General features: G+C 42.8%; 1 protein-coding gene across 1 annotated transcript in view; it reads right to left on the bottom strand.

The window, feature by feature from the left end:
* Positions 1-24,234, bottom strand: part of CDH13 (cadherin 13) — a 443,006-nt gene that overhangs the window by 3,146 nt on the left and 415,626 nt on the right. The window contains exons 11-13 of the mRNA XM_070952954.1: positions 19,986-20,128; positions 6,679-6,909; positions 5,312-5,527 (exon numbers count right to left, since the gene is read on the bottom strand). Coding sequence (XP_070809055.1) covers positions 5,312-5,527; positions 6,679-6,909; positions 19,986-20,128 — 590 coding nt within the window. The remainder of the gene's footprint in view (positions 1-5,311; positions 5,528-6,678; positions 6,910-19,985; positions 20,129-24,234) is intronic.

Below are 24,234 nucleotides of genomic sequence, written 5' to 3'. Positions count from 1 at the left end.
GCAATGTTTCTATCTGTGTGGAATACATACATACATACAAAATACATACATAAATCCATATAAACACATCCATGTTCTAGCATTGTGTTTTTGGGACATAATAAAGCAATCATAACTTATTGCTTTTATCCATTAATTTCAAGGATGTTAATTCTCGACATGAAATAGAATCCTTACACTAACGCTTGTTGACCTTATGTTGCACCATCTACACACCCAAACTTCATTTTAGATGAATTAATTACACTTTAAATGCACACAGAACCAGTTTGGGGCATCAGATTAATGTTGGGGTAGGGAAACTGAGGAAGGTTGAGTTGCAGTTTGGCAACATGCGTAGGTCAACAAGTTTCCCACCAAGAACTAGGGAACAATTCAAGAGTTAAGGAAGTTATAAACTAATTTTCTAGCAAATGGAAGAATAATTCACCTTGAGACCTTATCATCACTGGAGGTTGAACCTTGAAATCAACAGACATAAGGCAATTGGGACTCCATCCCAACTATTTCTCTTGATGCTTTCTGATGCCCTTAGTTGCATTTAGAGTAGCCCTAATGGCATCAGATAGACTTAGTCATGATTAATTTATCTGCTGGCTCTCATTTGATCTGCTCCAAATGTGATGATTCTAGAGCCAATTTATAGAGAACACACTGATGGTTCCAAATGGCTTCATTTGGCCAAATAGGGAAACCGACATTTCATATTTGACTACTATCTCTTTTCCCCTCTCTGTTCTCCAGCACAGCCCCTCCACAAATATTCTCTACAAGAAATCTTGATACCTGAAATTAAACCTAGATTCACCCCCCACCCCCGGGCTAATTAAGCTGAGAATCACAGTTGCTCATTTCAGTCTAACATTATGGACTGAGCTCAACGCTTGATTAAGATGGGTTATGAGCTATCATCTATCAGAGGTAAAATTCCACTGAAATGGAGCTATGCAGGAGCATCAAAACCTTCTATCCTGTTTGTGCTTGTCATAGCCCCTTTGAAGCTCAGAGACATGCAATGTTTTCCTTTCACACAACTTAAAATACACTCGAAGAACTGTGGCCTTCAGAGAGGGCTCAACTATGACTCCCAGAAGATTTTTTTGGACAGGCCAGAGATATTGGGAATTGTAGCTCAATGAGATTGTTCAAACATGCTCCATTATGGCTTTTCCAGCAAAGCACATTCCTGCAAATGCTATAGATCCGTGATGACAAACCTATGGCACACGTGCCACAGGTGGCACATGGAGCCATATTGGTGGGCACACGAGCTCAGCTCTGGCATGCATGCACGCACCGGCCAGCTGATTTTCAGGCCTTCTGGGCCCATCAGAAATAGGAAAACAGGCTGTTTACTGCCTCTGGAGGGCCTCGGGGTGGAGAAGGCCCATTTTTTGCTCTCCCCAAGCTCTAGAGCCTGTCTGGTGGGACCAGAAGTTGGCAAATGGGCTGTAGGGTCTCCAGGGCGGTGGGGAAGGCCATTTTCGCCTTTTCCAGGATCCTAGAGAGGCTCTGGAACCTGGTGAGAGCAAAAAATAGGCCTTCCGGTTCCACTGGAAGTCAGCAAATGGGCCATTTCGGCCTCCAGAGGGCCTCCTGGGGGGGGGAGGCCATTTTTGCCCTCCCCAGGATCCTAGAGAGGCTCTGGAGCCTGGGGAGAGCAAAAAACGGGCCTACCGTGCGCACCGTGCCATCAAGTGCCAAAAGCGGGGGGAACGTGAGGGGTTGCATGTGCATATGGGGGGGCAGGGGGGCATATAATTATGGGTGTGGGCACATGCGCGTGCGACCCCCCACCCTGCTCCCCCTGCTTTTGGCACGCGATGGCAAAAAGGTCAGCCATCGCTGCTATAGATCATAGGGCATCCAACCTTGGCCACTTTAAGACTTGTGGAACTTCAACTCCCAGAATTCCTGGGTGGCTGAGGAATTCTGAAGTCCACAAGTCTAAAAACGGCTAAGGTTGGACATCCATGCTACAGACCCAATGCTCTCATTAATAAAACAGTTGGCAGAGTCTGTTTTGAGGATTAGGCTGTTTTGAGAATAGAAAATTAAATGCTGTGCTATCTTAGGATTTTGAGTTCGTTGCTTGCTGGAATGGGAAGGAGAGCTGCCAGAAAGGGCAAATGGTTATTGCCATTTCAGCTGCAAGACTGATGAAAATTAATAGGTGCTTAAATACCTGGACATCTTTGAGGCTTATTTGCAGGTACCATCCTGGCATCTCTGTGCTGTGTGACTCCCTGGCACACCTGAGGCCTTTCACACTTAGTCTGACAAATTAATTTCAGTGAAGGCTCTGCGCAACTTATGCCATCTCTGCACATCCAGCCTACTCCCTCCTCTCCCGCCCCGTCTCAGCTCTTTCTGGAGATTGCAGATGCTGTTTTCTGCTTTCATTAAGGATCTGGCTGAAAATAAGCTCTGCAGTCCATGGACTGCAGTGATCTCTTCCTCGCTGAAGGGACCTAACGTGCTTCCATAATGATTCGCACCTAGATAAAAAAGATTAAGGTAATGCATGTGATCTGGCTCATTTCAAAATGGCATGCCCTTCTCTTTAAAGCAGGCTGCAAATGGTCCATGGTCCACATCTCCTGGAACAGCCAATAGACAGCAAATAAGATACTTTAGACTACAGCCAGACAACTATAGAAAAGAAGGAAGGAAGGAAGGAAAGAAAAAAAGAAAGAAAGAAAGAAAGAAAGAGAAAGAGCCAGAAGAAAAAAAGAGAGAAAAAAAGAAAGAAAAAGAGGGAAAGAAAAGAGAGAAAGAGAGAGAAGAAAAACAAAGAAAAGAGAAAGAAAGAGAATGAGAGAAAAAGAGGGAAATGAAAAGAAAGGAAAATAAGTTAGGAAAGAAAGAAAGAAAGAAAGAAAGAAAGAGAAAGAGCCAGAAGGAAAAAAGAAAGAAAAAAAGAAAGAGAAAGAGCCAGAAGGAAAAGAAAAGAAAGAGAGAGGGGAAAAAAAAGAAAGAAAGAAAAGAAAAATCCAACCACAAATCATTTCGGTGACTTACTGAAGAGGCACATGTTCCAATCTTAGAGAAGATAATTGCCTCATTTAAATGATAATATGTTTTGTCTTACCAAAGTGGTTTTCTCATGACTGTATCCTCTATTGTAAAATGTGCATACACAAATGTAGAAGTGAGAACAAGCAAAAGAAACACCTCCTCCCTCCCTTTTACTTTACCTCCCACACAGAAGTGCACTTGCGAAACCTAATCACCAAGAGCCAAGGCAGACAACGGAAAAGATTTCATTAAATTGTCGGTGCAGCAAAAAAAAATTAAGCCTATAACTTTGCCCAAAGCGATGGGGACAGCTCATCTGTTCAATACACATGAAAGCTCTTGTAGTAGGTTTCCCCCCACCTCCTCTACCTTTTTTTTTTAATGGCATCATAATCTTTGATTATTCCTAGGAAATATTTGGTCTGCAAGAGATATTGCTGTGAAGTTTAATGGTGGTTGTAAAAAAAAGAAAGTTCAGCATGTGGAATCAAGAAACTCCAGATGTGAAGTTGGCAAATTTTGGCAGGGTAGCAAAAAAAAAAAAAAAAAAAAACCATCCCAAAACTAAATTGCTTAGCTAGTTCTCTGGCTTGAATCTCTTAATGCTTTCTTCTGGAACTCACTAATTATATCTGTAGAAAATCTGCAGACATTACAGCTATCTTTAGCTGTTATTGCTTATGCTTTTCCAGTGGACTCAGCACTGACAGAACTTTGAACTAATGGGCCCCATTAGATGAATGTTAGCAGAAAGTTCTCCTCCTTCTCCTCCTTCTCTACCCCTCCTCCTCTTTTACTGCTTCTCCTTTTTCTCCTCCTCAACTCCTTCACTTTCTTTACTGCTCCTCCTTCTCCTTCTTTCCTTCTCCTTCTTCCTTCTCTACTACTCCTTCTTCCTTCAGTTTGATAAAGGGCAATCTGCTTTTGGCATTTCTTTTCAAGAAGAAAATAAAGTCCAATAATTCCTGGACAGATAGACAGATGGATAATAGGATGGATGCATGGATGGATGCATGGACAGACAGACAGAGAGACAGATGATAGCCCAACTGACTGACTGACACCCAGAAAAAATCCAGAGTGATGAAACATTGGATAATAGAAAACAAGGAAGTTGGCCACCCTCATTCAAAAAAATATGAAAAACACTCCAGCTCTCTGAGAATAAAGTTCAAATAATAACAAGAAGATTCTATTAAGAGAGAAGAAAACTTCAGAGGAACTGCAAAGCATTAGAAGTTCCAAGTGAGGCACTAATGGAATTACTCTGCTTGAAGAGGTCCAAATAAAAATGTTACTTGGATTAACGTTTTATAAAGTTAATATAAAAAGTTAAAGATTATATCTGATAACATTCCCAGTTGTGGTACCGTCTCTTCCTTCCATTTTCATCTCTTTCATATTGTTGAACATTTTTTTAAATCCCCTTTTCACATATGCATAAGAAGTAAGGAATAGCTGTGCTGAGTTTTTTTTTTTTTTTTTTTTTTTGATTAGTAGCCTTAGGAGATCTCTGTCAGGAAAAAAGAGATGGTTGCATGCTTGAAATCTAAAACCCAAGCACTTGGTGGTGAGCACTCAACAGAGAGCAAACCCTACTCCCTTCTAGCACTGATGATGTTTCCTAGTTGGGTCATGAAATGTCTGCAAGAAAACAACCAAGCTCAGAGAGCACTGAGGACCTCAACAACCCAGACAAGATCTAAAGGAGGCCCATACTTTGCTCAGCAATGGTTGTTCATACCCAGGAGACAACTCCTAAAGCCAACAGTCTCCTCCCATCCCTTTCAGATTGAACTAAATTGGCTTAGGGTAACCTCACCAGGGGTGGGCTGCTGTGGGTTTGCAGGGGTTCGGGAGAACCTCTAGCTAAGATTCTGTGAAGTTCAGAGAACCCCCCAAATCCCACTCCTGGCTGGCCCCGCCCACCCCACCCCTCCCAGGAGTCCCCACATGGCCTGTTTTGGATGCAGGTAAGTGCAGGGCAGGCAAGGCTTGGGGAGGGCAAAAAACGGGCCTACTGGAAGTTCAAGAAGGTTGGAAATGAGCCCATTTCCAGCCTCCAGAGGGCCTCCGGAGCTTGGGGAGGCCGTTTTTGCCCTCCCAGAGGCTGGAGGAAAGCCTTTGGAGCCTGGGGAGGGCAAAAATGCCTCTCCCCTAAATGGTGCAGGAGGTAGGCCATGCCCACCATTGGCCACACCCACCCAGCAACCAGGCAGAGAACCCCTTGCTAAAATTTTTGAAGCGCACCCCTGCACCTCACCATATAGTTTGACACTATCAGACAACTTACAGCATAAACTGAAGAGCCAGAGGAAGATGAGAACTGTGCTGGTGTGAAACGTAGGCGAACCGCTACAGTCCACTTTGTATTTCGTGCAGGAGCACACCTGGATTTTTAGTTCCGTATTATTAGTTAGAGGAGGTGTTCCAGGATCCGTCACCGAGATGGGGATGATATAATTGGCCTTCTTCAAATTTGGGGGCACGGCAATTTGGCTGTGGGTATCTGCAGGAAGTAAGGAAGTTATATTTAGGGCGATGGTTTAAATCTTGCAGAAGACACCGTAGTGAAGTTTCTTTCAAACTTGGCAACTTTAAGATGGGTGGACTACAACTTCCAGAATTCCCCAGCCAGCATGATGCCAAGTTTGAAAATATATATATATATATAAACCCTGCTGTAGTGGAACAGTTAAAAAAAAAATCAGCTACAAGACAGGTGGTCCAGAAGTCAACCGTTATCCAGCCAAGGAAATTTTTAGCACACCCCTCAGTGCCAACTCCTCTTTTATTTGCAATAGGAGGATAATAATATTGCCTTATCATAAAATGTTAGTTTAGGGTTTATAAGTAGATGAGACCCGTGAAACACTCCGAGTGCTTAACACAGCCATGAAAGTGTCCGCAGGGAGCCCTCTCCTCCATCTGTCTTTCTGTATACATTAGGACTTCTAAGAACTTTGCACAACACTCGTAAAATGCACATGGAGGATATGCTGAGCTCCCAGCTCTGTGCAAATTGTTCACAAGTTTCAGACCTTTACAAAAATCAGAGCCTTGGCTATCTCTTTTTGCTCGTTACAACACGCTTTCAACCCTGCAGAGGTTGGAAGAGGTGAGCGGCGACCGGCCGGGCATAGGTGGGGCCAAGGAGGGGTAATTACTACCAGTTTGGTGAACTGATGCCCATAATCCCTAGTGATTCGCCTGAACCAGTCCGAACCGGTAGGATTTCACCCCTGCCCTGCATGCAACCAAGTCAGCTTTGGAAGCCATATTAACATCGGAAGCTTCCATGCTGCCACCTTCTTGCGCTTGGGAAAGTAGGAGTGGGGGAATTTAGTAGAGTGATTGTAGTTAGACATGATAGCATTCTTCTCTTTGGTCAAGGTCATGGTGTTCCTACATCTGGAGGAGGAGTGGTTGCAGTGATGGCTCAAGTTGGGACGGATGGTGATTGGACCATGTGATGGACTGATGGGTGCAGGGGCTGGATTTGGGGTTTTGATTTACTGAGGGAAAACCCCGAACTGCCGGTGGTGAAGGTGGTGGCTTGCACAGACGGGACCCAGCCTGATTTATACATGCAGGGAGAAGGACAACTGTAAGGGAATGACAACACAATGCTGAAAGTTTGGCTGTTTCTAATAGACTTACTGTTAATTCTGGTAAGCTTCCATACTTTATCTTGACCTGATTGCTTGCTCAACTCAAATTTGAAGGGCTCTTGCTTGGGGTGAATGTCTTTATCTAAGGCACCAAAGACAACTTTCACGTCCTTCGCATCTTCACAGACGCTGGCTACCGTTGGGTAAAGAGACGGAACGTTGTCGTTCACATCCTCCAAGATAATCTGCAACGTCCCGGTACCTGTAGCTGGAGGGCTACCTGCAAGAAAAGCAGAAGGTATTTACAAATGCCCCATTTGTGTATATTGCGTTTCCCTGTAGGATCAAGGCACTCATGCATCAAGGCAATAGATTAGCATTTAGGCTTCATAACAGAGAGGGAAAAGAAAAAAAACACACACAAAAGAATCCATTGGGTGCCCTATTTGCAATAGCAGAGCATTCTTTCTTTGATGATCAGCGTCCCAATCAATCAATCAATCAATCAATCAATCAATCACAAAAATGGAGAATGACCATCTTGTGAATCAGAATTGGAAAACCAAGTTTTCTGATTCATGTCTGCTCTGGTATGAATCTTATTTCCCAGGACGTGAATAAGGGGTGAATTCAAATGAATGACTCCAAACTAGCATCCAATATTTTGTATAAAGCTGGACTTATAACCTAGTACAGTGGTGGCAAACTTTTTTGGCACCGAATGCCTAAACCGGAACGTGCGTACATGTGCATGCGCCAAAGTGCCGGAAATCCGAAGACCAGCTGGCCAGCACACACACGCTGGGTGGGGCCCAGAGGCCTTAAAGAGCACTGAGAGGCAAACACTTCCAGCGCTGACTTTGCATGGGACTCATTTCCTACTCGTCGTATTCTGAGGCTCCGGCCTGTTTGTGGGGAATAAAGCTGAGTTTTGCCGTGTTTTGCCACGTGTCTTGGCTCCAGTGGTGAAATCCAAATTTTTTTACTACCGGTTCTATGGGCATGGCTTGGTGGGCATAGCAGGGGAAGGATACTGCAAAATCTCCATTCCCACCCCACACCAGGGGAAGGATACTGCAAAATCTCCATTCCCACACCACTCCAGGACAAGGATACTGCAAAATCCCCATTCCCTCTCCACTCCTGGGGGAAGGATACTGCAAAATCTCCATTCCCACCCCACTCCAGGGGAAGGATACTGCAAAATCTCCATTCCCACACCACTCCAGGACAAGGATACTGCAAAATCCCCATTCCCTCTCCACTCCTGGGGGAAGGATACTGCAAAATCTCCATTCCCACCCCACTCTGGGGCCAGCCAGCGGTGGTATTTGCTGGTTCTCTGAACTATTCAAAATTTCCACTATCGGTTCTCCAGAGCCTGTCAGAACCTGCTGAATTTCACCCCTGCTTGGCTCTTTGTTCCTAGCCAGGGCCGGCCTAGAATGGCTGAGATTCATTGAACAAGCATGTGAATTACTCAAGTGAAATTATTTGCGTAACAACTGTAGGAAGTTAGCACCCACCCCTTTCCTAGAAGAATGAAATATTTTGGGAAATATTAAAAAAGGCAGAATATTATATTTCCCTGGATGGGAAATGGACAAGCATGTTTTGAAGCAGCTCCCATCTTCCTGCCCCCACCCTTTGTCAATGGGCCCCTGGGCCAGTCTTTTCTACATAACAAAGATCTACCTCCTTCAGGCAGAGCCATAGTAGGAATTGCCAAAGATCCAACAAAGATAGGATTAGCCCTCTACACAATAGCAGCAGAAACTCACCACATGTGACCTGGGAAGCACATGTGACTATCAGCCAGCAAGGCTAGCTAAGACCCCCACCCCCTGGGAGTCTGACAACCAATCAGGATACTGTTTCGGGGCCCCAGGAAATGCAGAGCCAGAGAGAGCATAAAAACCCGAGGATTTACTGTATCCCCCCTTTTTCTGTTCAGGAACTCAAGCCATGTGATCCTGTCCACCATTAAACCATCTTTCCAAGCAGTCTCCAGTGTCTTTTTCCCCACTTGGAGCAGAACCCAGAAGGATATTTCTTCCTACACAACCCTGCTGAAAAAAAAAAAGATTGTAAACTGGGCAAGACTCACTTAAAAACCATCTTGCTTAGCAATGAAAAATCCGGTCCCAGTTATGTTTGTAAGTCAAGGACTATCTGTAACTGATATGCGGTCGGTTTCACGGTTAGCTTTATTTTTGCAGAGATTTCCCCACAGTAGTGCTTTAGGACTTTCTGAGTTAAGCATTTATCTTTGGAGAGCAGACTGAAGACCAGCACTTTCCTCTGTTTAGATTGACAGGTGGTAATAACTTGTCCCCTTCCAAAGTTGACCTAGCTATCTCATATACAGGTGAGAATGTGATTTCTCCCTGTTCTTTTTTTCCCTTCTCCTTCACCATCTGTGTTTTCGGTAGCATCTGCTCCCAAAATGAAACTGTAAAGCCAGCAACAACAAACCACATATTTGTTTCTAGTAATTACTAGCATTTGTAATGATTCTTCCATTCCAAACGAAGGAGGAGCATTATTATTTCATGTTACTCCGAGGGATAGGCAGGGATTTTCATTTTGTGATTCCCTCAAGAACTTCCTGATTCGTGTAATACTCTTTTTTTCCCCCTCCTCCATGACTGCTTAAAAGCCACACGGAATCCAGGTTATCATGGGCTTTTTAACAGAAATAAAAACAACACTAGGAAGTGCCATGCCTGAGGAGGAATTGATTGAAGTCCTGCCTTGCAGAGAGATACAGAGAGAGGGGGAGAGAGAGAGAGACATAGAAAAATACAGAGAGGGAGTCATGTGACTGGTGGAAGTGAGTGACGTGGAGTTGGCCACGCCCACCCAGGTTTTGTGGCTCCCGGTGTTTTCTTTTCTTTGGGAAACGGGTCCAGATGGCTCTTTGAGTGTTTAAGGTTGCAGACCCCTGCCCTAGACAAACGGTTGTCCAATCTTTTCTTGAAAATCTCCAGGGATGGAGCACCTACAACTTCTGAAGGCAAGCCATTCCACCGATTAATTGTTCTGACTATCAGGAATTTTCTCCTTATTTCAAGGTTGGTGATTCCACCTCGATAAAAAGATGACCCTGAAGATGACTCTGACTGTCATTCTTGGTTGGAGAGGAAGGGCCAACTGTAGGACCTCAAGTTGAAGACAAAGGCTTTGGCTCCTGTTCGGCTCATGTCCTGGTTCACCTTGAGTCATGATTTATTTTAACAATGTTTTATGAAGCCATATTTTGGGTCCAGACTACACGATAGTCCAGAAATGGACCAAGTGAAACACCCAGGTCTCCTTCTTCTGTCCCTCCATACCATGATCGCTGAAAACCAAAAGCAAATTTTCTTGCCAATTATGAGGTGTTGATCTCATGAACGTAATAATTAATAGGCATCTCAGAGTGTAAAATGAAAGAAATTAATCTTCCATGCTTTTGTTCATATGGATGTTGGGAGGGCTACCTTGAATTCCCCCTCCCCATGTTATGGGTCTCCGTCAGCTGCCACCTCATGCTTGTGCTTTGCAACCAGTCAGTATCAGCTGCTATGAAATTGAGGGGGGGGGGAAGGGATGGGAGGGGGGATGTTTGAGAAAAAAGAACTTCACTGTATCTCTTCAAGATGGACTTCAAGGACAACCAGCTGGGAACGAAATGCAGCTGCATACCAAATCTATGCATCTTGTTTGAATCTGATTAGACATGGGGCCCAGTAATGGGAGGCAACTAAAGGATGGAAGAGTTAGACTTGGGCATTTCGGCGCACAGTGTTTCAGTTCTGGCTATGCATTTACTATAATTATTATTATTCAATGTCTCCAAAACCATACACCTAGCATGACTTTAGGAGACTGGAAAGAAAGAAAAATTAACACATTAAAAAAATAAATTCAGAGAAAACACGATCGGAAACAAATTCACAGTTGCAGAATGATAAATGATCCCAATGGTTATATTTCATTCATTTCAGACCAATAAATGTACCACCAAGGTGGAATTGTCCAACTTCTACAGTCTCTCTGCCTATTTCTACCCTAGTATCTGATCTCCAGGGATAACAGGCTGCATTCTTATTAATAAAAATGGAAATTATTATTCAGTTAAGGCTAAACTAATTGAATTTTCAAAAAGGCCATATATGCGTTCTTTTTTCTTTTCTTTTCTTTTCTTTTCTTTTCTTTTCTTTTCTTTAAATATATTATTAAGTTGAGTCAGGAAGGAGAAACGGATGAAAAGCCAATGGAATACTTGAAATATGAGCCGAAAAGTCAGGTTTGGGGACCCTTAATTAAAACCCCATCTTTACACTGGAGTTTATTATTTGCCAATCATCATCTTCTAGTAAGTCGCCCTTTTTCTGATTTTTTCCCTCTGTGCTCTTTCAAAATTAAGAACTGGCAGTATTTGGAAACGGGAACGCACTGGCTCTCTGGTTAATGCAGTTTTAATTTGGTCCCTCTTTGCCCGTGCTTTAAGCATCTCTCAGCTACTACCAACACAAAGAGGGACAGAAAATTGCCTCTTGCCCATTGAAGCGACTCTGTATTATTTATACACGTCTATTATTTATAACCAATTACACGCCATACACCGGGATTTCAAAAGAAAAACAAGCAAATGTCAAGGTTGTAAGCTGAAACTGGTTAACAACTTTAAATGTAGGGAAAAAAAGCACTGAAAGGGAAAGCCAGAAATAAACAGACCCCCGTCAAGGCTGAATTGACCCCCTGGAGAAGCCTTCAGAGTCATATTATTCATCTCTTCCCAGGGTGTAAAAATAGAAGGTCTCAATAGCAGCCCCCTTTCCTAAGAGGATTTGTTAAGTACACAGACAACAGATTAATCAAATTGACAAAAGGAAAGATTGCATAGAGCCAGTGCCTTATCTCCTCAAGGAAGGGAAGGCTGTCACCCTAGAAAGGAAGAATCAATACTAGCTTGTTAGAGAAACTCAAGAATGATGGTTGCCTGCACATGCGTGGTTGATGCTCTGGGTCTTGTTTTCTTGTTTTTTTTTTTTATAATGTCAGGAGCGGACTTTGGGAGACACGTTTCCGAGACCATCCAGAAACAGTAGAAGGCATCAGAGGTTGCGGAGAATGAAAGAGGCCAAATTGATAGGTTTACATCACGACTCAATAGTTGTTTCTCTTACCTGCTGATGTCCCAAAGCTGCTTTTTCCAAAAAGCAACTGGACTTTCTTGGGGTTTTATTTTCTCTCTCTCTGAAAATATTTCATTTCTCCTCCAAGAAGCTTCTTCAGCCCTGAGTAACTCATTATACTGAGGCCAAACTGAACCTACAGATTTCAATCAGCCTAAAAAACAAAATTCTGGGCAAGGGTGAAATCCAGCAGGTTCTGACAGGTTCTGGACAACTGGTAGCGGAAATTTTGAGTAGTTTAGAGAACCGGCAAATACCATCTCTGGCTGGCCCCAGAGTGGGGTAGGAATGGGGATTTTGCAGTATCCTTCCCCTGGAGTGGGGTGGGAATGGAGATTTTACAGTATCCTTCCCCTACCATGCCCACCAAGCCATGCCCACCAAGCCACACCTACAGAACCGGTAGTAAAAAAATTTGAAACCCATCACTGCTCCTGTCCTCCCTTCAGGTTCTTTGGAGAATAGGTTGGCACTCTCTTCTATGTGCCAGCCCCTTAGATATCTGCTATCATATCACCCCTAGTCCTTCACTTCATGTAAACTGTGGGAAAATGGTGAGATCCTTCACAATTGGGTTAGCTGGAAGCTGACATACAGTATAGCCATATTCATGAGCTTATCAATTCTTGATCCTCATCTGGTTTAAAAGTTGATCCCACATTCCAAATTTACTAATGCCATATTCCAAATGTAGATTCACTGGATCTACATTTCACTGAAAATCAATGTAACTGAAATATATTTTTTGTTTCTTTTGCAAGAAACATGCCGATAAAATTAAGCCAGGTAACCCCTTCCATTTCTGCCCTCCTCTTGTAGAAAAGACCAAGCTGCTCTTTAAAATCACAATCTGTTTCTACATTTGAGTAATTTGTATTTCAGAATGCCAGGTTCTTATCTCAGAATTGTAAATGGGTGGCATCCATCTCAAACCCAGATTGTTGCAAAATTAATTTTTCTCTCTGGATCTGCAGCTTATAGTGATTAATTTAAGCAATATTTTCCCTGCAATTTATATTTTGACTAAACCTTAACGTGATACGTAAAGGATGAGCATTTCATTTATTTTTCTCTCTTCAATTAATACAGCAATTAAAATAAAGGGTGTAAAAGAACTTAATTGGGTTGCTATGGCTACTAATTACCCAATTTCTTTCCAAACCATGTGTTTTAGGTGGAATCAATCTGCGATAATTTAATTTCAGGCATCATGATGTCTATAAACAGGTTAAGGCATATGGCAAGATCATTTTTAACTGAACTCTTAGACAATTTTCCTTTTACTTGATCTGTCTTCATAGCACATCCCCCCCCTTTTCCCCATTAATTTGCCTGACATCAAAAAGGGAGACAAAGATTTATGACCTCAGTATCTATTTTTAAAGCATTTTAGTCCATTATTCTCTCCCTCCCTCCCTCTCTCCCTCCCTCCCATTTTTTCCAAAATATAATACTATATATATATAGTATTGTATATTGGAAAAAATGTACTTGAGTTAATCAGCTAATTCAATCTTTTTTAGCAACAATAAATTCCAAGCAGGACAATTTTATGAGCTCAGGAGTCACCATATACAGGTAGTCCTCAACGTACGGCCACAACTGAGCCCAAAATTTCTGTTGTTAAGAGACAGTTGTTAGTTTTTCCTCATTTTAGACCTTTCCTACCACAATTGTTAAGTGAACCACTGCAGTTATTAACTTAATAACACGGGTGTTAAGGGAATCTGGCTTCCCCATTGAGTAGGCATGTCAGAAGGTTGCAAAAGGGGACACTGCAACTACCATAAAGCCCCTGAATTTTCATCATGTGACCATGGGGATGCTGCAAAGGTTGTAAGCGTGAAAAACGGCCCTAAGTCCCTTTTTTCAAAACTGTTGTATGACAACTTGTGAAGCTTCCATGGCCTGCTCCCGAGTTGCCATAGGCAGGGGGATGGGAAATCGCGCCTCGCAGCTGCACCAAGAAATTTACTTCTCAGTCATAACAAGATGCATTCTGGCTGAGAAAGCCAAGGCCATCTCCGAGGATACTAGCAATGCCTGGAGGGAAGTGACTTCTACAACCCGTGGAATTACCTCGTTGGAGAATGTGTGACCGGGTGACACACTTTGGGGTGAGGGGGAAACAGGGTCAGAGGGAAGGTGCAATGGGGGTGAAGTCAGAGTTGGCTTCACCTAGGTAATGCTGACATGGTGCTCCTTATAAAAGACTGGATTTTTATTGCCAGATGGCTTGCGATTCTTAATTGCGTTAGGGCGCTGGTTGGAACCCTGACTTTGAACGGTTACTAAATGAATGATAAGTCATAAGATATAAATAAAAAGGAAGCTATGTTGTGACCTAGGCTTCCTGAGTCATTAAATCACATGAGTAGTCCCAAAAATCTCTTTTATTGCAACAGCTGTGAATTACATTCATTCACAGCTGAGTCCCAATTAGTTGCAAAAAGTCCTTCGGGAGAAGTCCTTCAGGTTAATCACCAACCTTTATCTCCCTTGACATGCTGCCAAAGACCTTACTTGGCAAAGCCACACGGAGTCCAGAATCAAACAGAGATGCGGAGTGGGAACAGAATTAACAATGTTGCTTTCCTGCAAAGAGCCCACATGCCTTTGCTCCTCTTTTAAGCCTTATGGGAGGGGCCAATCATCTCCAGATGGCCCTGGCTCCATCTCTGCCTCTGACACAGAGCCCTCGTCTGAGCCTTCCCCAGACTCCAGGACTGGCCCATGTCCCTCCCCAGTCTCCTCACTGTCCGACTCCACTGCCAGCTCCGCAGAACAGCCAGCCATCCAGCCACCATGGAGCATTTATCTGAAGGTCTCTTCTATGCCACCCTTATCTTAGAAAGAAGAAAACCAGGCCAAACCAATTCCCTGCAGTTGACTTAAGAGAATCTTCAGTTCAACTGCCCAAAACCCCTAACCTTCTTATAGATTTTTGCTGCTGGCTCTTCAGCTTTCAGCCAATTCCCTGAAAACAAAACAAAACATGGTTTGATCCACTTCCATGGGTTTACACCGCTTTGCAGAATCCTTCACAGCATTTCGTTTTGGTTCATAGGATTAGAGAGCCTCTGTGTCTATGTTGGCCCTCGATAAACTAGAATAAAAATCAAAGTACCCCATCAATAGCCCTGGACCTTTGGAGAAAGCCAAAGAATGCAAAGCAAATTAGGACATCCTTTTAGGAAAGGGGAGAGGCAGCATCTCTCCACAGGAAAGGTCATATTTTATTATTTATGAAATTAAGAAGTGTGATCTTCAAGAGCCAAGGCTATTTCCAAAAAGGGTTGGAGCGTTGGGGAACAGCAAGTGCATTTTTAAAATCCCTGCTTGTACACCGTCAACAAAGGAAGACAACATGGATTATTATTTAATAATGGTAGGGGCTTTGGAAAAATTTATATAGTTTGACATTTTGAGTATTCAAAGCTAGTGGCTCAAGTGCATTTGCCTATCCTGCCCAGTTCCTTCAAGGATGCTGAAATTTCATGGCAAAAAGTTCAGTTTTGGGCAATGTGATTTTTTTTAAAATGAATGGTGGAAACGGGAAGTAATTTTGGGGTGCAATGTTGGAGGAAGCTTTTAGGAATTGACCACTTGGGGAAATGGAATGGTTTTCTTCTTAGATGTTTCCTGCTCCACCCTGTTCCCCACACATCCAGAAAAGTGCCACAAATGATAACTGTTGTGGTCCACCAGCAGCCTGCAGAGTCGGACAGTGAGGAGGCCGGGGAGGAACATGGGCCAGTCCTGGAGTCTGGGGAAGGCTCGGATGAGGGCTCTGCATCGGAGGCAGAGATGGAGCCAGGGCCATCTGGGAGTTATGTGTGGAGTCGGATATCAGAGAGGCCGAGGAACAGGGGGAGCCTGTTCCTAGTGCACGCATGTGCAGAGCTGTCAGAAGGCAAGAACAGTTAAAACAGAAGGGACGACTTGGGAGTAAGGCTTGGAGATGATTGGCCCCTCCCATAAGACATAAAGGAAGAACAAAGGCATGTGGGCCTTTGCAGGAAGCAACGTTGTGGATGGTGTCAGTTTGTACTTTGAAGCTCCGTTTTTGACTCTGTGTTTCCATGTGGCCTTGCCAAAATAATTGCCAATTAGGCCTTTGGCAGCATGTCAAAGAAGAAGCAATATATAAGTCTAAGTGCTATTGCTATTTAAAAGTAGTAGTCATAGCAATAAGTATAGTAATAAGCATTAACAAGCCAACATTTTATCTTGGTTTTATTTGTTCGTGATGTCAGTTATTTCCACCAGCAGAGGGTTTTAGCTGAGATGTAAACATCTCAGTCTGACACACCCATTATGTCAACACTGAGTACTGTAGTAGTACTGAGTACTCCTATTCTGAAGATCAGGAGAAGAGTGGTCAATTTTTTTATTGATTCAAAAATGTTGAGTGAAAGAGGTCTTGAGTTTAAAGTCTGGAACAGGCTCATAAACAGGAATTGATTCCTGGCCTCTGCAGAGGCACAACATCTGCACACAGATCACTCCTGTCATGTACGCACTAGAGCAACTTATCCAGCTGTGTTGTGTTTGTGAGCTTCTGCTGCAAGCAAGTTCTTAAATGCGGTTGGGTATCTGGAGAATACAGATTTATCACCATGCCTGGGGTGAAGTCTGACATCCAGTAGAAGACACCCCAGTTCCAGCCGCTTTCCCATCAGTTTTGGCCAGCTTTCCAACCGCAGCTTAATTTAACATCCTGCTCATTCTGTAGCCCAGCGGGAACATCATAATCTTGAGAAAATTAAGCATTAGTGTTGGATGGGTTGGGAAAAGTCTTGTGGAATCAATTTTATCACATTAGCACATGGAGTTAGCCATGAAATTATATCCACCGCTTTCCAACTGAATCCCAGCAACACAGCAGAGGGAGCAGCTGAAAGACCCCACGATAGATCTTGGCTTCATCATATTTTGAAGGCTGAGTGAACTTTTTACAGGACATCAGCTTGCTCCAGATGTCAATGAAATCTAATTTAATGTATTACACTGTAATTATTTTATAGAGTACAAGCTGTAACTTGAATTAAGTAGCTGACACTGGGTTGTTCGTTCCTGACAGGGTGTATATCACCACTCTCGTAGAGCAGATAAAATTGCAGAGACCGACAAGGTCCCTCCCTGATGGAGAATGATGGCAAGCGATTGTCAGAAGATGGTTTGAGCTTAGAGTACGTCCCCCACCCGCCACCACCTGCAGGCATTCAGAAAAGAGTTGACAACCAAATAGCACATCACGTTGTGTCTACTCAATCATGATGAATTTTTTAAAAATGCATCCGTCTCTACTCTTTATTTTTAGATTTTTTTAAAAAAACATGGATAGCACAGCAACAATCCTTTTTGTTTTATGTAAGCTCCTTTGCTTGAGCCTCCAGCCAGTTCGTGGAGGGAACCAACACTTACCCAAGAAGGAAAGAAGGATCAGATCAAAGAATAACCAACTTTGTTTATCTCTCAAGGATGGGCCCAGAAATATAAATGTCATTTGGCATGTCCTTTTGAGTTCCATGTTGGAAGGGATCTTTGGAAGCTTGCTCTGAGCCCAAACACCATCCAGCTTAATTATCATCAGTAACAGGTGGACCACATGCATTTCTACAGCATGGCGGATAATTAAAAATGTGGATTGCCGTCTGGCCACAGGGCCCTTCTGGTTAGACAGAGTTGGGCTAAGTAGAAGGACCAAAGCCAGCCAGCCCTGCTACTTAAAAGACTTGTACTGATCTTACACCAGTGATTCTCAACCTTGGCAACTTTAAGATGTGTGGACTTCAACTCCCAGAATTCCCCAGCCAGCCCAACATGTAGGGGATTGCCTTGGCCTGCTCACAAAACCTAAGTGACACCAGGAAGTTGCCCAAATGAAAACCGAAACGTGTGTGTGCTCTGTCCCATAATTGGGTAGACCAGGTTGCCCTGATAGACTGGTCCCACCGGGGGGAAAAAAACACAGAAAATCAAAGTGATAAATTCTTGAATCCCAGTTTGGGATATTGGGATGCTTCATACTGGTTGGAAATTATACCGTGGAAACCGAAATCCAATGAATTTGGAGATCATAGAGTTGGGTTACGAACTACATGTTCCCCTGAATACCTGAAATTTCCACTTCTTAGTAATACAAGCATTATATGCATTGCTTTCCAGTAATAAATTTATCCTTCTAATCCGATTAGAGTGAAGAGACATACTATATGGAGGACACATTATCGAAACCCACAGAAACACGGGATAAAAGGAATGAGTGTGGGTTTGTGTATCTGGAAAACAGACTTTCCTGCAAAAGCCGCTTTTCAAGAGAAATAGATTTATGAGTATCCAAATAAACCGCAGCAGCAAAGGGGACCTTCTTCCCTGCTTTGCATTTTAAAGCCATGTTCTTGTCAAACCCTCGCAAACATTCCCTGTGCAGAAACCAGAGGAAAGAAATAAAATTACCCTCTTAAAAAGAGCATTTTTACAATTCATTGTTGCAGCTGAACCAGCTGCATCTCCAAGAAGCATGTAAGCATATTAGCTTTTTGAGCACTACGTACAAAGCTCTTATTTATTTTGCGCCTTTCAGCTGTGCGGGATAAATTCAACGTTTCCCTCCATTCGTTTCCCTCCATTCTCTCCATCTTTATTTTTAACGTGCTACAAAAAAGTTACTTGCAATCAGTTTTCATAACATTCCTTCTAATTTAGGCGATGGGCAACAGAAGGAGCTCTAATCCGCCTAATACGTTAAAGAGATTGTTTTTTAACAAGGGGTTTTTAATTAGGATCTTATTTGCCACTACGTGTTAAAGAGAAGAATCTGGAAGATTGAAGATGAGTTATTTGTATAGTGGTGCCAAGGGTTTAATAATCAGCTCAGATATTTTCAGAGAGAGTAGCAAAATTAATCCTAACCCCACTGATGAAAATAGGAATATCTTGGCAACTTTAGGACTTGTGGACTTTAAGACTTGTCCACAAGTCTTAAAGTTGCCAAGATTGGAGACCCCTGTTCTAACCATAAGAAAATAATTATGAATCAATGAAAGACCATCTCCTTCAAATGCAGGAGGTCCCATATGCAGCATCCAATTTCTCTGGGATTGAAGAAGACCTCTCTTCAAAACACTGGGATGCTAATCTTAGGCTCTCTTGCCAATATTTTATCATGATAATAAGAGCAACCGGTTATCAAGCTGAGTCTACGCATTGCCAAGGTTCGTCCATAGTTTATTGAATAAACTACAACTGTCTGGTTTAACACATGATGGCCAGGCTTATAAAAAAGGAATTGAACAAGAACCAAATGACATTAGGGCTAAACACGAATTAACCAAGGTAAAGGTGCCCTATTAGGTTTCTATACCTTTTGAACCCTTCTAGTTGTAGCTATTGTCAATCACAGAGGTTCTATAAAATATGAAAATCCAAGTTCATTGCCTACTTTTCATAAAGCTAAAGGTTCCCTTTACCTTCACCTTACTATTTGTATTGAATTCTTTCCTTCACTGTGCTTTGTAAAGGAGGATTTTGTAGGAGATCATCATCTCAGTTCATCTGATGATTTATTAAAACTTGACTAAAAGAAGAGCATGGCTCAGTGGCTAAGACGCTGAGCTTGTCGATTGAAAGGTTGTCAGTTCAGTGGTTCGAATCCCTAGTGCCGTGTAATGGGGTGAGCTCCCGTGACTTGTCCCAGCTTCTGCCAACCTAGCAGTTTGAAAGCAGGTAAAAAATGCAGGTATAAAAATAGGGACCACCTTTGGTGGGAAGGTAACAGTGTTCCGTGCACCTTTGGCATTTAGTCATGCCAGCCACATGACCATGGAGATGTCTTGGACAGTGCTGGCTCTTCGGCTTTGAAACGGAGATGAGCACCACCCCCTAGAGTCGGGAACGACTAGCACACATGTGCGAGGGGAACCTTTACCTTTACACGAAGAGCAGAGCACCCACCCGGGAAGACTCTTCTTCCTACAGAGACCAGCTGGATGCTCTTTGGGAGGCCTCTAAGTCTCTGCTACCTAGGAATTTGTAGTGCCAAAATCCAACAAACGTGGAAGGCACCACAAGGACTAGAAAAGCTCTTCTCAGAAAAAGCTGTGAATATTCTTTGCTTGTGGCGGTAAGGAAGAGGAGCAAAATGCCCATGCCACTGGCTAGTACTCACCACTGTCTATTGCCAAAAAGGATGCTGTGTAGACGTTGTTCAGGACGGAGGGGGATTCACGATCAAGCATGCCCTTGGTGCGAATGGTTCCATTTGTAGGGTTAATTTCCAACCAGTCTGCTGGATCTCTGTCGGTGGAGAATCTGCCAAAATGAACAGAGAATAATCAATGATACCAATAGAAGAGAATCTCAGAGTTGAACTGTGGGGTCCTTGGTACTTTGTGGGCTTGGGAGTTTTCTTGCAGACATTCCATGACCCAGCTAGAGAACATCATCTGTGCTAGAAGGGAGTGGGATTTCTGCATTTCCTTGTGTTTTTAGACAAGCAATAGCCAACAGTGGCAGGGATCTACACATCCACATGTGGGGAGGGAAAAGATGGACGCGATGTTGGATCTCAACTCAAATTTCTAAATGCTACCTTCCCACTCAAGATTCTGTGCTATGCTTATTAGATCCATGTTCCTCAACTCTGAAAACTCTTAAGATGTGTGGACTTCAACAACCCAGAATTCCCCAGCTAGCTAGCTAGCTAGCTAGCTAGCTGGGGAATTCTGGGAGTTGAAGTCCACACATCTTAGACTTCCTAAGATTGAGGAACACTACCTGAGATCTTGACTTAAAAGAGGCCTCTTTGTTGAACAAAGGCAGATACCTTGTCAGTGATGTCACAGAGATGTTTGTGATTGTATAAACAAAACATCGCATTCCCCAAAGCACACCAAATGACATTCACACCAAATGACAATGGTGCTATTGGCACCATCAAGAATGATTAGAAAGGAACAAAGAACAAGCTGTCGTGATTAGCAAATGATACAGTCTATCAGCTCCGCCTGGGCCTGTTTTTCATAACCATCAAAGCCCAGATCCGCAGCAGCATCTTATGATCCATAGTGATGAATACACTGTGCGACAACAACAGTGTGTCTAATTATTTCACGCCGCTCCTTTATTCCATTAAAAAGGATAATTCTGAAACAATGATGCCCATCAAACCAGGAGACAAGGTAGCTGAACTCATTGCAGGGTGAAGAATATCCCATTGATCCCAAACAATATGCTTGTGTGCGCGACACATGTGTGTGCAGATACTCCACACATACAACCCCCCCACCCCACACAAACACAACACTCAGCTCCGCAGAACAATTGGGAAAGATTAACCAGTGCTTCTACATTCACAAATGGCAGTTACCTTGGAGAAATGGGCATTTCTCGCCAATCTGTTCCAATTGTGCGTCGAAGATAAATTACACAACACGTAATTTGACACAGAGCATTAGTTCTCTTTCCCCCCAAATTAAATCTCCTCTCAAATTTTACCCATTGTAAGTACATAATACCCCTTAACTAAGGCGATTGTTCCTTCCTGAGATTCTTTTAATATGCAAATATGAGTTTCGATTACCCGAAGAATAAAAATAAACATATATGAAAAATAAAATCAAAGCAACATAGGGTCCTGATTTAGAAGGTGTGCTTAGGAGTGATTCAAGCAGATTTCGTCCCCCCTTGTTCGTAGACCTCTCTACTTTTCATATCTATACACATGCGGTATATCTTTCTGGGAACCAGGGTTAGTTTTCAGTTGTAAAATGAATATATCCAAATTGGCTTAAATCCACTAAGAACAATGTTAAATTTCATGTGAAAGAGAACTGGGTAATTTAGAAGAACCAGAAGCTGCAAGACCTAACAGGATTTATACGTCCACCACAACAGAAAGCAAAATGAGTGTGTTCATTCCTATCTCACCTCTTATTTTGTCTACCGGAACGTAGAATTATTTAATTGGCAAGACGTATTTAGCCGATCAACCCAACTTGTATTCATTAAAATACCACCAACCCACCCACCCCTCCGCCCTGGTCTCCAGGTCTCAAAAACCTTTTGACGCAGAAGGGGACTCTCTCTTCCATTTATCTACCTGAGGCCGAGCTTGTAAATGCAGATCGGTTTCAAAATCCAAGTGGAATTGGCCTGGAATAAAAAACACCTACATTTTGGAGTCCCCCCCTCCTTGTTTTTTTTGGAGAAAAAGGCACAGCATGAATGTTTAAAAGCACTCGCCTTTCTACAGAAGCCAGGTGCGTCAGCGATGAAAGAACTGGAAAAAGTTCCTTCTCCAGAAAAGTGTAGGAAAACCCTGAATTCTTGGCTCTGCTCGGTTGGCTCTGCACCTAATCTCCTGCCTACGTTTGACTGTTCATATGGGAAGCCATAAGCTGCCGACGCGTTTTTTTCCCCATTAAATATTTGATGATAGAGAATGCAGGAGTCTGCATGTGTTAGCAAAGCCATGATAATATGTGAAATGTGCAACGGGCCATAAAAACACTTCCTGGAGCGTGGAGAGATTTCAAAAGAGATATTTATTTTTCTTCCTTTTTTTTTTTCTTCTCCTCCTCCTCTTTTCTTCCCTCAGGATCCAGGTGAATTCAGCGCTGAGATGTTGAACTCTAATAAATAACAAAAAAGTGTGTGCTATTCTTGTACAAAGCAGGGGAAAATGCTCGTAATGTTCCCATTTAAACTCTCCTTTTCAAACCACAATGATCTTGGATTGTTGATTGTCACTGTATAGAGACAATCATTTAAAGGAAGGTCAGCAATGCCTAAACATCAAAGGTTTGGGCTTTTCATTACTATTAGATTCTTACAATGAAAGATTTATTGCTCTGGACTTGTTTCAAAACTGTCTTTTAAATACAACACGTTTTCAAATTGGACTGATTTTACATTGTAAGATGCCTAGGGAAATCTATTAGTCTTGAGAGGCAGCTCACAAATACATTCAGTACACACACACACACACACACACACACACACACACACACAACACCACAAAGATTAAGGCAACAGCCTTATTCGAACGGTACAGACCCTGTCACAATCTCCATGGGGTTTACCATAATTCCAATTAATCTGTGTTTTTTCCTTACCCTCAGCTTTGTCCTTCTCTGGACATCAACATCAAGGTATTTTTTGTTTTCTATTACATATTTTGTGTTTTGATTTGCTCTATTGTAAACTGCCTGGAGACATGCAAAAGTGAGTTGAAAGGCCATTTAAACTGAGCAACACAAACCAACCAACCAACCAACCAACAAACAAACCACACTCTTAACCTTTCATTACTGCATGACTAGGAAATTCACCAGAGTTTTCCTCATGTTCTATGTGACATGATTGTCACATAGAAAACCTTGGTGGCTTACAAGATCAATATCGAGTTATTTTTAAGAGTTAAATTCAGCTTCACAGTCATCTAGTTTTCTTGTTGAGATTACAAGATGTTTTCCTCTATTTCCCCCCACCTTCCCCCATCTATGTCAGTGTCTGTCTTTGTGTGTGTGTGTGTGTGTATGGTATGTGTGTTTGTGTGTGTGTTTTACTTTTCAGTCTAACCTACAGCCCAGGAGACTCTCCAGCTATGGAAAATCTCAGTCATCCAGGTCATGGTTGTCCCAAAGGTGCTTTTTCCAAAAGACAACTGGATCAGTGGTGATATTCAGCAGGTTCTGACCAGTTCTGGAGAACCAGTAGCAGAAATTTTCAGTAGTTCAGAGAACTGGTAGTAAAAATTCTGACTGGCCCCGCCCCCATCTATTCTCTGCCTCCTGAGTCCCAGCTGATCGGGAGGAAATGGGGATTTTGCATTAACCTTCCCCTGGAGTGGGGAGGGAATGGGGATTTTACAGTATCCTTCCCCTGGAGTGGGGTGGGAATGGGGATTTTACAGTATCCTTTCCTTGCCATGTCCACCAAGCCACACCCACAGAACCAGTAGTAAAAATTTTTGAATCCCACAACTGTTTCACTTCTCATCCAAGAAGTTTCTTCAGTTCTAACTGAACTAAACATTCCCCAGCAGGCAGTGAGAACTGAAGAAGCTTCTTGGATGAAAAGCAAAATGTTTTCAAAAAAAAAAAAAAAAACCCCAAGAAGGTCCACTTGACTTTTGGAAAAAAGCATCTTGGGACGACAGACCAGGAATTCGTCTTCTGAGGGATGACCTGATCCTGTTCATCTTCCAAGTTCCCACAAGGGTTTGGGATCGGTTGAGGTTTGGAAAGCTATGAGGTGATTGAAAATGGGTTTTGAGAACTGAATCAGTAGTTGAGAATTGATAGCTGAATCTCATCGCGTCCTCGCTCTTGTCCAAGGGTTGAAGAAGCTGGGCCTTGAACCCAATGAGATGATCTCTCAAAAATGGGAATTGAAGAGGCAATAAAATAACAGAA

Source organism: Pituophis catenifer, unplaced genomic scaffold (genome assembly GCF_029215685.1).
Source record: "Pituophis catenifer annectens isolate HBS135680 unplaced genomic scaffold, rPitCat1.0.hap2 SCAF_13, whole genome shotgun sequence".
NCBI classification, from domain to species: Eukaryota; Metazoa; Chordata; class Lepidosauria; order Squamata; family Colubridae; genus Pituophis; species Pituophis catenifer.
Note: the sequence above shows the minus strand (reverse complement) of the source record. Positions and strands in the feature narration are given on the sequence as shown.